The sequence below is a fragment of the Perna viridis genome, chromosome 2 (genome assembly GCF_037379345.1).
Source record: "Perna viridis isolate PV_CMFRI_1.1 ecotype Kerala chromosome 2, ASM3737934v1, whole genome shotgun sequence".
Lineage (NCBI taxonomy): Eukaryota > Metazoa > Mollusca > Bivalvia > Mytilida > Mytilidae > Perna > Perna viridis.
Window position 1 is genome coordinate 61,676,196 of NC_142446.1, and position 17,281 is coordinate 61,693,476.

The 17,281-nt window shown below is 34.6% G+C and overlaps 2 protein-coding genes across 2 annotated transcripts; one reads left to right on the forward strand and one right to left on the reverse strand.

The window, feature by feature from the left end:
• The first annotated feature begins 992 nt into the window (after nt 1–992).
• Nucleotides 993–7,732, forward strand: LOC148626358 (E3 ubiquitin-protein ligase TRIM45-like). Its single transcript, XM_088570275.1, has 5 exons — nt 993–1,145; nt 2,344–3,825; nt 4,171–4,257; nt 4,759–4,839; nt 5,942–7,732. Exons 2-5 carry the CDS (start codon nt 2,373–2,375, stop codon nt 6,580–6,582), a joined length of 2,262 nt encoding a protein of 753 aa, XP_088426401.1. The 5' UTR covers nt 993–1,145; nt 2,344–2,372; the 3' UTR covers nt 6,583–7,732.
• A 308-nt stretch (nt 7,733–8,040) lies between these two features.
• On the reverse strand, nt 8,041–16,024 carry LOC148626359 (putative guanylate cyclase soluble subunit beta-2). The gene is made up of 13 exons (XM_088570276.1): nt 15,932–16,024; nt 15,501–15,574; nt 14,470–14,564; nt 13,362–13,625; nt 12,706–12,920; nt 11,990–12,434; nt 11,252–11,408; nt 10,637–10,863; nt 10,256–10,404; nt 9,590–9,736; nt 9,253–9,407; nt 8,690–8,865; nt 8,041–8,384 (listed from the first exon to the last, which is right to left on the reverse strand). The coding sequence occupies exons 1-13, from the start codon at nt 15,932–15,934 to the stop codon at nt 8,335–8,337; spliced, it is 2,157 nt and encodes a 718-aa protein (XP_088426402.1). The 5' UTR covers nt 15,935–16,024; the 3' UTR covers nt 8,041–8,334.
• Nucleotides 16,025–17,281: the final 1,257 nt, after the last annotated feature.

Below are 17,281 nucleotides of genomic sequence, written 5' to 3' on the forward strand. Positions count from 1 at the left end.
ATAATTCTGTATGTTTTAATCAATAACACATGTCTCGGGTACCGTTTCTGGGAAACAATCTTGGAGATAAGTCTTATTGCATCAATTTATAATTAATTTTGAGAAATAATAAAATTTCAAAAGCATACACTTGTATATTGCATTCAAACAAATTGATTTATCTTTCTTTTTTCACAGTTTTCTTTTGTACGGCTAGGCGTATGCCATTTATGCTCCAGGTTGTATTATAAATAAGCAAATCGAAAAATTAAGAATTATAATTTAGATCATGACTTAAAAGTGTTACATGACCTAAACATTGTATATTTTTTGTGGAAAAAAATGCATATATATAAATTTGTGTGACTTTCTGTTCCTCAAGGTAACTAAATTCGCGTTTTTATTAGACACTTACAGTTATTACCAAGAACGTTGAACATTTGAAAGTTTTACTTTTTACTAAGCCAGAGCAGAATTAGCCAGTCATTACCTACTGCAATTGGAGGGACAACTCAGGCAATTTGGAGAAAAAAATATTAGAGGAGTGCAAATGTATACAAAAGTTGCGCAAATTTTATATTTCAAAATTTTAAAAGTTGCACAAACATATATCAAATAAGTACATTTAATCATTTTTTAAATGAAACGGCAAAAATAAATTTAAAAAAAATGTGAAACGCAAATTGCTACTGTTCTTTTCACAGATTTGCATGCGGCTAAAATAATTTCTCGAAGATAAATAATTGGGAGATGAAATGATAAAATGAAAAACACACCGTAGTGCATACCGATTAAGTGTTCATACCAGCACAAGCTAAGCAGTATATGCAGTTTGGATGAGATACACGGATCAGACATAATAGATCTAAAAATAATGTCTCATAATAGAGGCAACTTCGTCGCGCGTCAATTTAAAACAACTTAAAACCGTTAAATATCAATGTACTTTTCAGGCGCACCATTAGACACATTGTGAATCACTTTTCCGAACAGATTTGATCCGAAGATAAAACTTTTTGACGAATCGTCGGGAAAACTATGACAAAGAAGTCGTTAGGAACTTGTATTTTAGTAACAAGTATATCTAACTTGCCATATTTGCAAGGAATGCGAACACTATAGTATATATCGTAAACGAAGAAGTCTTGCACTTATCATAATCGCTGGTAAGTCTTCTTTTGAACTTTTTTGTAAGGATACTTGATATAATATTTTTGTAGCTGTGACAAAAAATATTGTTGTAACGAACGTATGGAACAATGAAAATAACAAAGCAATCGCAAATCTACGATTAAAAAAAACCCTAAAAACTGAAGAAAAAAATGAATCGCTTAAAAAATAATTGAAAACATTCGGTAGAAATGGAATTACAAGAAATCGAGACACCATCATTTTTTTCTGTTTTAATTTGGGTATATTTAAGCTGTCTGTTGAAACTCTTTTCTGTTTCCCTTTTCTTAGTCGATCATTTTTGGTAGGTTTATTAACTCTGGATTTATTTGCTACTTATAGCCGTGGTTATTATACCCACCGTTTTGCCAGAGATATACAGTATTCATGCTGCCCGTCTGTCCGTTCGTCCGCCCCAGTTATCATTCTCAACTTGTCTAAAAGCGCAGAATGGAATTCAAGGAAACATTCACGAATTTTTATCCACATGATGCCATTGAGCACCTAGCTCCCATTTTGTTTTTCCATCTGAAAGAATTTTGGGTTTCTTGATGCAGAAAATGGAATTTGTCTTTCTTTAGCTAAGGTTGGACCATCTTCGAATAAAAAATTTCTCTTAAGCCACCGAATAGAATTCAATGAAACGTTCACAATTCTTTATCTCATGATGTGTCATTGTGACTCTCTTATTTTGTTTTGTAATTTGAATGAATTTTGGGGTTTCTGTTATGGGTCTTGGATAGAGGAACGGTGGTATCAACCAGGGAACTTTGTTTATATTTCTCTTGTTACCCGTGGATTTACATTCACGATTGAAGTTTTTTTTTGAGAAAACAAAATTCATTTCCAAAGCACTATGAATATTTCAAAAGCTAGTCGATCGAGAAAACTCATTCTCTCAAAATTATCAATTAAATTTAAAAGTCATATTCAAGAAAATCTTTCTAAAAAATAATAACCATTAAACGATATTTATTCAAGAGAATATATATATATATATATATATATATATATATATATATATATGCATACCTCCTGAAGGAATATTTGGTTATTGACAAATCGTTTACTGTATATGCATACCTCCTAAAAGAATATTAGGTTATTGACAGATCGTTTACTATTTTAGCACATCTTAGACATATTTACACAATTCTGCAAACACCCTTTTTATCGTTTTGTTATTGATTTCAGTTCTTTGTTGTTAAACCCTTACATTACAAATGGCAAACAACAAACAAAACATAGAGCCATTTTTAAAGTGTGCTGACTGCCATCAATATTTTGGAGAAAAGGGGAAGTCACCACACGTTCTACCATGTCTCCATTCAGTTTGTACAAGCTGCCTGAAACGATTGATTGAAAACCAAAACATCAGGTGTCCAGAATGTTCAGAAACGTTTGAAGCCAGAGGAAATGATATTAACAATTTCCCCATTGACAGTGGCAGACGACACTTAGTGGATTGCTATCGTGTGCAGAAAAAATCCGCCGAATTTTATTGCAACCAGTGTCATCCAAATAAGGTAAAAGCGATAAGCAGATGTAAAGACTGTGACGAATTTCTTTGTGCAACTTGTAACGATGCTCATAACCGAACAAAACTAACAAAACGCCATGCTGTTATGTCTCTGGATACGTTGAAAGAGTCGACACTGGAGGATTTCCACAACAAACTAACATGTACTGTTGAGGGCCACGAGGGCCAGCCATATTCGCACTTTTGTGATAGCAGATCATGTAACAAACCAATATGCAGCCTTTGTTTGGTGCAATCACACCAGCGTGAGGAAGGACACGAGGTGAAATACCTTAACGATGTTTACATCGAAAAGAAAAGAATTGTTGAAAATAATATGCTTGACATAAAACACAAGAAAACTGCAGTTGATGAAGCAATTGAACTCCTGAATGACGAAGTTCAAAACCTGTATCTAAAAGAGAGCTCTATTGAACAAGACATCGAGAAAGCTTTTACCAGATGTCACGATGTTTTAGATGATAGGAAAGAAATTTTGAGGCAGTTGCTTTCAGATATATCCGGTAAGAAAAAATACGATCTAGATGCACAACTTGATGAGTTGTCAGCCAAAAAGGATGCTTTAGACCAAGCAATAAAATTTTCCGAAGATCATTTGTCTTACAGCAATGCTGCAGAGTTTCTCATCATGAAGGACCAAATCATAAATCGTACTAGTGCTTTAAGAGACCAGAAAATAGACACAACTCCCCATACAAATGCTGAAATGGCCTTTGAAACCGTTAATATGGAAGATGAATTCCGAGAGTTTGGTAAGGTTATGGGAGATATTTGGGCAACAGCGGCGTTTATTCCGAATACTCGAGTCCAGACGTTTGATATCTCTGTGGGAAAAGAACAAGTCGCTCTCATCATAGCTCCACATGACTCTCAGAACAGACCAATTAACGAAAGTGGTATTGATATCAGAGTAGACTTTTTAGATTCTAAAGGCAAACGGTTCCATGGTATAGTGGTTGATCACGGAAAGAAATCTGGGACTTATAAAGTCTACTTCAACCCAACAAGACCTGGGGAACACAGGGCTTACATTACTATGAATGGACAGACGCTTGCCAAGGATGGATATGGTTTTATGGTCGATGATAGCCCAGCTGTGAAAAAGAATGACCTTCGATTAAATTTGAAATCAACTGGTAAGTTGTGAAATACCATGATTGTTTTTTCTACTCAACGAAATAGCTTTGCGGTATGAAGTAGGTAATTCCGTCGATACTCACTTTTATATTGAAGTAAATACACCATCGACTATATATCCTCATATATTCATAACTATACTTGAGATTGGTAGTTTAAATAGAAGAAGTAATAGATAAGTATTTTTCCTGTTTCCTTTTCTCTAAAAATGATGCAACTGACTCATTTTGAAGGAAAAAAATAGAGACTAATAATGATCAATGGAATTTCTCCCTATCTGAGTAATCAAACCAGACCACTTGCAGGTGAAAGACTGACCTAACGAATGTCTTTTGTCATTTTAGCAAGATCATCAAAACGATCACATCCAATGATCGGAAAAGTGTCTTCTAGAAGTCCTGAAATTAGGATGACCGGAGGAATGATGAGCGGTAAGTGTGTGTAAGTCACGCATTCGGGAATCCGAGAGGAATGATGAGCGGTAAGTGTGTAAGTCCCGCATTCGGGAATCCGAGAGGAATGATGAGCATCCGGATTAAGGGTATTTAGCTGTAAGGTGCCGTAAGTCCTACAAATACATAATCAGGATTTCCGGTGGAAGAATTTGTGGTATTACTAAGTAATTTTTTTCAGAGGAGGAATGGTTGTTATTTAAGCCCTATACTCAGGCTTGCAAGTGCAAGAAAAGTAGTAAGCCTGAACATCTAATAATTGTGAGTAAGTAGGCTAACCCCTGGTAAATGTTTGAAATCTGTAGGGACAAGAAACTCATATAGGAACAATTTGTGTAACTGGATTGATGTCGCTAAAATTCTGATTTTAATAAGTTATAACTATATACATGTAGTGTAAAATTGATGAATGCTTTATCATGCAACAACGCAAACATGTTTAAGAAGATTCTGAAAAAAAAAATATTTGTTTTTTTTAAGATCGGGATGGCGATTCACAAGTGGATAAAAATTCCAGTAACAGCGAATTTCCACCATATCGAGCAACAGGAGAAGTCATTTGTAAGTATTCTCGTCGTTTTATGCTTGGTTCTCCCTAGATACAGAAGTCGCTAATTTGTGATTTTAAACTGTGTATTTTACGTTTACTCTATAAGGTGATCTCTAAGCATTTAGTGCAATTTATGCCTTAAGTTTATTATTTATTCCATTTTTAGCTCACCTGGCCATAGACCTTGTGCACCCATGTGAGCTATTGCCATCACTTGGCGACTGTTGTTGTCCGTCGTCGTGAACGATTTTTCAAAATTCTTCTCTGAAACCACTGGACCAATAAAACCAAACCTAGGTATAAATATCTCTGGAGTGTATTGCATAGACCTGATGTGGGGATTTTTTATCCATCGAAAAACAGGACCGCCGAGTTATTGCCCTTTTCGATGTTTTTTGCTCTTTTTAATGTTAAACTTTCTTCTTTCAAAAATCTTTTCCTCTAACATTACTTGTCCAATTTGAACCAAATTTGGTTCCAATTGGACAAGTAATGTTGGAGGAGAAGGTTTCTCAGTGTATTGTGCATAAAACTGATGTGGGGATTTTTGACCCGTCGTAAAACATGGCCGCCGTTACAAAAAATAGAACAAAGGGGTCAGACAGAAGTTTTCGCATATATTTCCAAAACCGTTAGGTTTAGCCAAATTCTTTCAATTACCGAAATAATTCTTATTATAAGGCCTATAAAAGAATGCAGGGATCAAAGTTGTCGGACGACTTCTTGTTAGAATTATTGCCCTTGAAAGGTGAAAAATGACTTTTAATGTTATTTTCAAAACTATGATGATAGGAAGAAACTTTCAATTGCTGAAATAATCCTTATGATAAGTCCTATCAAACTCTGTTAAATCAAAATTGTATGACAAATCCTGGCTAGAGTTATTGCCCTTGAAAGGCAAAATTTTAATCAGGTGAGCGATTTGGGCTCCTGGGAGACCCCTGTTTCATTAATAGACTTATTATCTCTCTATGTAGAATTCAAGTTTTTATAAATAGCTACAAAAAATATAAAATTAGATGTTATGAAACTGACGTTCAGTAGAATGTATATAATGACAAATGTTTTTAAATGTAAATGTAATATATTATTTCACCATTTCTGTATTTTAAGGTCCTGAATTTTCATTAGATCTGAAAAGTACATATAATCTTTACGAATTGACAGAAGATGGAAAGACTCTCAATAATCAAAAGTCCAGGAGACCCCCGTCACGTGACATGTCTCAATCCTTCCAGAATTACCGAGGTACAATGGCTACCAAGCCACTTGGGAAAACAAACCAGTACTACTTTGAATGTGCTGTTCACATTTTCGTTAAACGTCAACTGCGGCAAGATCTTATTTTCGAAATTGCTCTTGCTAGGAAATCAGAAATCGACGTAAATTACACACTAGACAACCATGCCCTCGCTTGGACTTTCTGTGCTCGTAGATGCAACATCTGCCGCACAATCTGCCTACAATGCTGGAACAACGGGCAACGTTTGTTTCACACACCAGCCACCGAGGGTTCGCCTCCAGGGACAACCCTCAAAACCACTTACGGATTCCTGCTTGACACACAAAACAATCAATGGATTATTTTGGATGCAAAAAATAGAAAATTTATTTTCCGGTTTAGGAACGTTGATTGTAGCCGTCCACTTTGGCCTACTTTTGGCGTGTACAATCCCGATCTTGTTAACGTTACTCTGACGTTGAGGTCAGGAAGGGAAATAACAACCGTTCTAGAAGTGCCATTTGATCTTTGAAATGTAAGGCAATAGTAAAACAGTGTGACGATGTCTTACATATATAATTTGGTTTACAGTGGAACCTGTCTGAACGGAACCCTAAATAATCCGAAAACCTGTCTAAACTAGACATTTTTTCAAGTTCAACTTTCTCAATACATATGTAATTTGAACCTTGGTAAATCGACTAACTGTTTACAATGGAAGAGGTTTGGTTTGGATAGGTTTTACTTGTATGTACTTTTATAGCATATTCTTAATCACTGAGAACATTGACGTCAGTGATATTTGGGTTTATTGGCTTGTACTGTGTTTTAAAAATGTATAATTAATGGAGTCAAATTTTAAACACATAACATCAACTATTTCACTTTGGAGTCTTCTGGATATAGTTACATTTCTTACTAATTTACATTTGATGCCAAACCTGCCTATAAAATTTCATTAAAATTTCTCGCGCGCTTTGGGAGGAGTTTCGCTTACAACAAATGACAAAGGCTCATACAAATAGCCGGCCAAACAGCCTGCCAGCCAGTCAACCTACCAGACAGACAGACAGAAAACGAAAGGGAGCATGTGACCATGGATACAAAAAATATCTCAAAGTTTTTTTGGTTGCTATTTTTAATGTTTTTCTTTCAAAAATACTCTTCGCTGACAATACCAGACCAATTAGAAAAAAAACTTGGCAGGAATGTTCTTTAGTGTGTTTTGCATAGAATTTTTGATCCGTGACCACCGGTAATAAAAGTAGACCATTGGGGTAAGACAAATTTTTTTTGCATATATCTCAAAAACCGTTAGGTTTGGCAAACTTCTGACATGAATGACCATATTCAGCATGATGAGATCTATCTGTGGTCAGATTTTCGTGTTAATCTGCTAAGCTATGTTGCCCTTATTCAACCTTTTTTCGCAATTTTAATGTTATGACTTTATAAAGAATTTTCTTCTCAGAAATTAATGAAATTGAAATGATTGATCTTTAGTTATGAGTGTTAGAAATTTTAACCAAGAAAAACATAAAAGAAAAATTACAATAGAATGTTGCTTACCGAGCAAGGTGAGCGATTCAGGCTCTTTAGAACCTCTAGTTTATGAAAAAAGTGCCAACAATTTGCTGAAAGCGTTTTTCAGTTAGAGCGAGAAAACGAAAAAAAAACCACCCCGCTTTTTTATGAATAGGTGTCAAAAATCGAAAACTTGAAATCGAAATTTTACAGAAAACGAAAGGGAGCCTATTAGCATAGACATACAAAAAATATCCTAAAGTTTTGTGGCAAAATTAAAGGGAGCTTTCTTCCATCAATGTAAACTATTGACTAAAGTTTCATTTAAATGACTCAATGCGATTTTGAGCTATTGAAACAGATGACAACAGATGGAATGACGGACCGCTATACCATAATTCGTCCCGTCAAAATTAATGGGCGTATGAAAACGGTTCTGAATTTCATCATAAAATGTACAATATATTAATGCAGTATCACAGACCATGCGGTTGGTAAACATTTTATCACAATTTTATATCGGATCCTTAATGTAAAATGTTAAAAATATAAATATAAATAATCAGAATCTAAAAACGAATTGAAAAAGTGAAACAATCTACACTAATATGCCAAACATGAACCCAAATAAGCACAACCTTTGGGTTCATGCAATTAGTAACACAGATCTGTTGTTGTTTTCACAAATCTAGAAAGTGTCCATTTTGAAGTTTTCGCACACTGTTCCTTTATCTATGTACACAATCCAAGTCACATGTGCTCAATAATTGAAGGTAACAATTTCACCTTCATCTGAAATGGGCTTCAAACCTGTAAGAAAAAAAAAACATCATAATAAAGCAGTAAATCAAGGCAAACAAGGTTAGAACGTAAGAAAAGAAAATTAATGTAAAGAGACCAATAAAAAAATGTTAATACAACTGGAAAACTATCAAATGTAACACAAAGAAAGCTGAATTTAAAAGAACTTGGGCTTTACGGAAGAAGAGTATTTTGAATGCTTATCAATGCGCTGTGCTATGGTATTTTGAGCTAATTCTTAGACAAGTAAAAAGGAACGATTAATGTGTCAGTGTGTACACAAAGGATCTCTTTGACAAGATAACAACTCATACCAGCTGATTTCTTTTCGTTTTCATTGACATAAGTGACATCTTGTTTGGAGCGACCAGTCAATTCTTCTACTGAAGCGCTTTCATTTCCAGTAAGGAAGAAAGTTCCAAGAGTTCCATAACCTCGAAGTTCGATCTTTCCCCTCTCTTCCATCATGAAACCCTTTCCTTTCAGTGCTCTGAAATAGAGGATTACTGTTGAACAGGTTTGACAAAGTTTTGCTGATCTATTAGGTCTAAACGTTGGGTTGTTTGTATTTGGCATACTCGAACTATAAATGCACTAAAATTACACTTGTTCAAACTATAATTTTACCAAGTCTAAGCTTCGTGCTAAGTGAAACGTGGTGTAAGCAGATGTATGAATTGCATATTTGTGCCATTGCCTGTCATATAGTCTAGAATATTGTTCCGTACTTAAATAATGTCAATCGACAAAAGTTGATCATCAATTCTATCTCTACACTAAATCCTCCATTGTAAAAGAAAAAAATGAAGAAATTTTTAATCCGCGAAAAAAGTTATATGTGAATGTTATATTTTAAAGTACATATTCATGTACTAACCGGTAAGTGTTTGGAGTGATATGTATCTTTCCGGGTTCTCCGTGACTTTCCATCTTTGAAGCAATGACAGCAGTTTCACCAAGAACAACAAATCTTGGTATCTTGGTTCCACAGACCCCACCAACAATCGAACCAGTATGCATCCCTATTCTGATCTACAATTTAGAATATTCAGTCAACATGGTAATTAAGCAGTATATAAGTACGTAGGTTCTATTTGAAATTTAGATACCAAAATTAATGTTTATTTTTGTTAGTATGTACGTATGATGTTAATCCAAATTAATCTCAAGCGAAAATGTGATTGACGGGTAAAAAGATACAGTTAAGAAGATACCTGAAGTTTATCCCCGTTAGTCGGAGAGCTGACTTCCTGTGCAACGTACATAATACCCAGAGCAGTGTTGGCAACTCTTTCCGCGTGGTTATGGACTTTGTCAGGTACACCCGAGACAACGAAGTAAGCGTCGCCGATAGACTCCACCTGTGTGATTTAAGAAAAAACACAATGTACTTGGAGGTAAAAAAAAATGGGCTAAAAAAATACCTGGTTGAAGTATTATTCTATACTAAGCTTTCAACTAACAACTATGAATACAGAAAAACATAATTGTCCGTAGATTTATTTTTGGTAAATGTCGTAATCAACCAAAAACTTATGAGTAAAGAAAAAAATTTTTCAAGTATATTACTCTTATTTTTTTCCCAGTTTATTACTCTTAAAGGGTGCCGTTAATTCTAAAATTAGCTTTTCGTAAAAAAAAAAAAAAATGAAAAGTTCGTCCATTATTTTTAGCGTTAAATATGCAATAACTATTAAAAATTAAAATAAAAAAATATTAATAAAAGGGAGCTTTATTCCAATCAAGACTAGCATTGATTTGACCATATCTTTGTTGTATCGGCTGATTTTAGCTAAATAAATGTACAGACAGAAGACGAGTGGTATACCATAACACGACCCTAAAATTCACACACACACACACACACTTATCCTCCTTACCCTATAAGTGTCATGTACTTTAGTGACACGATCGAATCTAGAGTAGAGACAGTTCAGTAGGTTGACAACCTCTCCAGGTTTAGAGTTGCTAACGACCTGTAGAAAATGTACAATGTCACAAAACAGCGCAGTTACATCTGGGTAGTAATCTGAAACGAAAATGAATGCATGCTAGATCACAATTGTATAGGGTTAGCAAAATATACGCGGAAGACAATCTATATACTACGACAATTGTCAGAACAGTCCATGAATTGTAATAGACATTCTTACAAGGAAAGCAGTTTTGTCATAGAGCATAAGTTGTAAAACCACAGCAGTTTTAAAGGTACTTAAACAAATGGGACTCCTTGTGTTTTTGTTTATTCGAAATTCCAGTACCTCCTTTTGGCATTTGTCCCTGGTTCAGCAAGGCAGCAGAGTGTCTTGGTAAAAAGGAACTGTACAGAGCGTTGTTTCTCTGTTTTTCATTGTTCAGATCTCTCATAAGAGTGTTCCATTTTTCTCTGTTATCCATCTTGCCATCCACACTGACATTTGCATTGTCAGAACCTCCTTCTAAGTAGGTGGTCGTGAAGACATTTGTGTACGTCTGACCAGTGCCAATCCTACAAAGAAAAGTACTCTACATTTTATTATCAATATATAATAAAGTACATGTAATCTAGTATGGACAGTTACTATAATATTAAGCAGTGGCGGATCCACATGATCCGGGTTTTGTAGCCCCTTCTTTTGTCGGAAAAAGTTTTGTTAATATCGTGCATTTTTTTAGTTGACCAATAGTGACCTGAACCCTCTAACTTTCTTCTTGAAACCCCCTCTCTGAATCCGCCAATGTTTAAGGGTGTGTGAGAAAAAAAAGCCTCCCCCCCAAAAAAATCAGAAAAAAAGAAGAAAAAATACAAAAAACAATGATGAAGTCCCTTTTTATTGACCGCGACAAAATCTGCTTCAAACTTGGTAGCTTCTTTAATTTTGACAAATGTTTGTTACCTGTAGGCTAAGTCAGTCAACAAGAAGTCTCTGGTAGCGTCCCACATCGGTATGTCTGCAAGCCTCATGTCTCTTTCTTCAAGGTCATACCAACATCTAATCGTAGGAGAACACAAGTAGAAATAGTAGCCTTTGTCCCGAAGGAGATACATCTGGCCTGAAAAGACGTACCTTTAATTACCAATCCATATAAAATTCAGAAAGTGATAATTGCAGAGATAATGCATGGCACAGAAAAACCAACCAAGCAGCATACGGCAAATTTACATATATGTTTGTAATTATAGACCTTTCTGCATACAGATTTGTATTTTGGAGAAAACAATACATTCACCTCACTTTTAATTAAGTCAACTAAATCAAGAACGACAACTCTTGCAAAGTGCCAGTATCACGTACAGTCTATGTACTCTCTCGAAAGTGAAAAAAACCGAATGCCAAACTAAGCCTTGTTATGTGGTCTATATTTTTTCTAGTGAATTTATGAGTTTTTGACACGAATCAGCATCTGTTTGATATTTATAAAGACTGCATGCTTCTTTATCATCCTTTGCACATGATAAAGTGGGTCGTTTACAAGGTTAGTTCCAATGTTGGCTCTTGATGCGACATATTCATGTAAGTGTTTCTAACCTATTACAATGGTTTCAGAAACTACACATTTACTACTGTAGTAAGCAATAAATTTTGTTCAAGGACAAACATGATGAATCTTAATTACTTCTTACACAAATGTACCTTTCAGTATTAAAAGTGGACGTTTCTTCCATTCTTTGGCAAGTTTTTCTCTCTTAAACTCCACTGCAAAAGGACTCATGATAAACTTTTTAATGTTTTCATAAGTAAAATCAGTGTGTCTTGGGTAAATCAATTGGAAGAACGAGTTGACGTCTGCTGTGCGCGCGCTTCGGATAAGAGGCATCATCTGCTGAATTCTGATTCCAGACTGAATAACCTTCATTTCTTCATTTAAAATAAGATGGTATGGAAAAATCTCAATAAACATTCTAGGGTTGATAAAGTTCTGCTCCGGGTAATTTGGCACAAAGCCTCGACTGAGAAGAGTGATACGAGCGACTGCGCGCCATTTCGCTTTAGCGCTTCTGAACCTGGCCAGCGGTAAAGCTTCTTCTCCAAATTCTTTCCTAAGTTGGTCTAGTTTCTGTTTAACCGCCTCCACATCCTACAAAAACAAACAAACAAAAAATAAATAAAAATCAAGAGCGTGTATTACAACGGTTAAGTTTCAAAAACTTATAATTGAAAACTTGTAATGTTTATCAAACTTTCTTGTCTGCTTTTGTGCGATTGAGAAAAAAATGGGAATTCGAGTGCACATAATCAAAAACATATCATCACCAGGCAATTTAGTTTTATTTCCATTTGATTCGCATGGTTTGTGCGTGTGAGCGAGCTACAATCATGTATATCTGATGCATGTGTATATTAGTTACCTCCTGTAAAATTTGTCTTTCTCCGTGTTTCTTTGTCTGAGCAACAAATGTTGGTGGTGCATCATCTCTCGTTTCTTGGATTTTCTTGGCCACAATGTTGAATACGACGTGTTCTCGTTTGCCATACTCGTCGGATACATTTTCCATTGATATTGAAGATACTGTAATTGCCAGTTCCATCTTGTATAGTACTTTGGCCGTCTCTGTGATGAATCCTGCAAAAAAAATAAATAATGATAACAATAATAACATCTACAGATTAAAGAGGGAGGGTCAGGCATATGCCCCAAAATATTTGAAACATTTTCTCCCTTTTTTTGCACACAATCTTGATTTTTCACAAATTCTACCTAAAACATTTCTTGCTTCGATTACTCGACCTTTAATTCTGTATTTCCGAATCCATCCCTGAATAAACACTAACATCTACTGGCCACGGATATCTTTTTTTCTGTCAGTGCATTGCCACATAGTTATTCCAAGGATAAAGAAAAATATAACAATGAAATTGTACCACTAGTAGCACATGCTGTAAATCTAAAAAAAATGTTCTATTCCCTCGAATTCCGCCTGTATGGAATCTTGTAATAACATTTACATGTGTATGTCGATACATTAACAAACCTACTACGTCTCGAAGTTGTGATGATGCGTACCTCTGACCATAGGATGATATCCAGGTCTAATGGAAAAGAAGTGAAGTATCATTCTGTCAGCCACTGACTCTTCGTCACAATGGAAGGATGGGGCGACTGAGTCCTGGTAGTCGTCACGGAGATACCCTTGGATGGAATCCAAATTCTGGATAAATTCCAGGATATTTGAACCCAATAGACGCACCAACTCATCATAGCCGAATCTTGTAAGATAATGGTAGATGTATTCTCCGATTAACACCAGAAAGGCTTCTCTTTTAAATCCTGAAACGGTAAAGGTTTTAAGTACCAGTCCATATCAAATTCAGACACTGCCTATGGTACAGGTGATTCGTGGTCTAGAAAAACCCACCGAACAAACAATGTTGTTTTCGGTCTTCAGATGCTATGTCTTTAAGTAAAATTTGTCTTCTCTGTATTCAGATCTCCCCTGTACTTTTGAGAAAATCATACATTCATCACATCAACCAAATCAAAGCAAGTTTCATATACAATCTTTATCTCAAAAGCGCAACACCCAAATGAAAACCCAAGACTGAATATGTGGTCTGTAACTGATTCTGAATAGGAAATTAAAGTAAAGTTGGTGGGTTTTTGACATGCATTAATCACCTCTTGTCTGAATTTTATGAAGACTACTACTTAATAAAACAGTTTTGAAAGAAAAAAACAATTGATTCTAAATTTTAATCATCGTTAACAAATTTAATTCCAAATATGGCACATAAATCAATTTATGAAACTGACATCACTATAAAGTTTATTTACAGCACGCTGTGGTTATATAAAATAAAAATCAGAAAAAACGTAAAAAAAGTTTTATTTCATTTACTGCTCAAGCCACAATGTTAAGAGTAAAAAGTATGGTGACGATATTTATTAGCAACATCATATAAAAAAAACCAGCTAAGCTGAAAAACAAAACAGCCGAAGCATTTTTCGTGTAAAAATTTAAAAAATTGAAAACAAGTATTAGCAAACATGAAATATATGATTAAGCATACAGGAAAACATACAACGCAGAAATTTCTTATCCTTCAAAGTGTGCAGACGAACGGACAGAGATAATGAGTCCATCAAATAACGAGCGCATTACTTAAATACCTACCAAGCTGCTGTACAGACAAGTTAATCAACCTTTGTGTCAGGTCGTCATCCTGTTGGTCTTTCTCGCTGAAGTTACCAGAATGGTTGAGACCTTTCCTGTAAGTATAATAATTCCACAGGTATTAACTTAAAATAAATGTGAAAAACAGAAAACCTATAGACCACAATATTTAAAATACATCATACTGGTGTCGTAAAATGAATTTCAGATTCAACCGTTTCATTACAAATTCTCGGAACGATAGTCATAGCCCGGTCTCATATATATATATATATCAAACTGAGGTTTTCATTAGACCCCTTTTCCCTCAAATTTCAGTTTCAAAACAACCGGTTGGTCAGAATTTGAATTGCAGAATGATTTAATGAAATCTACGAATTGAAATTTAACTTCAAGCTTTTAAGGAAGTCCGCTGGTCTCATTTTGGAATTTGTGTCAGAATTTCGGGATCGTCGGGTATTAGCCAACCAAGTGCCTTAAATTCTTTTGCCATTGACCCTATGTTTTCTTTTTCTCATATCATTTTATACATCGTAATGATCCACGTGACAAACTATTTTCAAATCCTTGTTATTTTCTCATAGTTTAAAGAAGATTTGAATGCTAATGTATACACGGAGAAATCAAGAGGAGTCCAAATTTTCAACTCTTTATATCTCGAAAACGAGATCATTGACCTAACAATTTTATTTGTTTTTTTTTTGTTCCCAAGACAATTGTTTACAAATCTACACCATAAGTTTAGAAAGCTTGTAATTTTATAATTGAGCAGAGAACATCAATAAGTTTGGGTATTAATGGGGTCAACTAAACATATTTACCTAGAGACGTGCACACAGAAGACTACGATGTCCAGAAACACTTGTCGAAAGCAATCTGAATCTTACAGTTGAGACACGTCAAGCATTGAGTTAATGTCAGTGAAAAATAAAGTGTCTTTACATCAGTTACTTTTTCAGTTCAGGCCTTTAAAATTCTGAGTATTGTAAATATAAGTTCAATATTTCTCAGAAGTCCGGTAATGAACTTACAGTATAGTGTTCCATGCTTGTTGTCCGTGTCTCTCATTCACAAACTTCTTAATGAAAACATTCAAGTGGCCAAACTGAAAAAAAAAACAAGGAAAGAGAGGTTAATGCCGAAATCGTAAACTGTCTGGAAAATAAAACACGCATGGATGTACATAACTAAAGAAAAGAAAATAGTTGAAAAAAATTAGAATATTCATTTAAACAAATGTTCTAGATATATTCCAAAATTTTGCATCTTTGCCTCATTGTTTTAGGAAGTTATAGCTAAAGAAATCATTCCATACGATATCCCTAGGGTACTTTGAAACCTACTTATATGAACAAGACTGATAATAGTAATTAATGGCCCTATACAATGTTTTCTCATATAAACTAAATATCCACAAATATCCAAATTATCTCTTGAACAAAAAGAAAATTTGAAAACTTACCATTTTAAGGATATTCTATCTCACCAAGAAGAAATCACGTCATTTTATAATGGGAACAGTTTTGTGATCTTGAATTCATCCTTAATAGGGGCATTCCATTGTATGGCTGTTTTGTGTCCTTAGTAATATCTCCCATTAATAACCAAACAACCATTTAACATTTAATATGCCTCCTCTTTTTATTGTCAAGATTTAGTCTCTAGAACTTCATAATGCATATTTGGGATGATATACTCGTTGCTACATTAAAACCTTTTTAACATCACACTACAGAATGATACAAGTATTCATATGAAATTAACTGTGATTTTGACTTATAAGAAAATTCGAGCAGCCGAAATTGAAAAAAAAAAGTTGTTCATATCTGTGCATAGTCAGGACCATTGCAGTAGTTTCCGACCTCCTGTTTTTTTAACCCTGATATTGCCATTTGTTATACGGACTTTTCTTTTGATTATTCCATTTGACTATTCCTTAGATTTTTAATCGACAGTTTTGTTTTTAACCTTCATTTCAATGTTTGAATCCCTGCATTTTATTTATTTTAAACCACTCAGTTAAAAAAAAATGTTTGCCAAGCAAATATTAAAATTTCATTTTTCGGAGGCTACAAAACAAGAATGATGATCAAATCTGAATTTTCCGTTTTGTTCGTTTGTTTTGGGTTTATTTAGCGGTATATAATGTATTCATTGTAATCTTTTATAAATGTACAAGTTAAATAAATTACATTTTTAGTTTTAAAAAGTTAATGATTAAAATAAGATGAAATTATGACATAAATTTAAATCACAATACAAATATTTATCCGTCAGATTAAAGATTGATTTGATAAATTGTGGTTATGGCAGATATTTAATGTATATCAGGACGAGAGCAATTGACCAATCGAACAGACCCTGCTAATGTTCTCGTTTGACACGCCGAGACGGATGCTTACAGAAGCAACAGCCCGCAAATAAGCATGTCAACGCACTCGGATACTTATTCTGACTCCGATCAAACCAGTCCCTAAATGCCATTTGATTGTTAGAGAAGCAGCGACTACCGATTTTGAAGTATTTTGATTGATTTTTTTTTGTATTTTGTGGATCTAACCCAAGACCACCCGCAGTCAAGGCGAGCACGTTACACAAAAGCCACCGATGCGGTTTCAGATAAATTATTACATCTGCTGTTCATGAATGGTAATAAATAAAATATTTGAAATTCAAGTACAACTGCCTGATATTATTTGCATTTTCGTGAAACCCACAAATAAGTAAATGGTATACTTTAATATGGCAAACTAGCACTCTGAATTATATTTTTAGCTTTTCCATTTTTATATAGTACGAATTTCCCCTGACC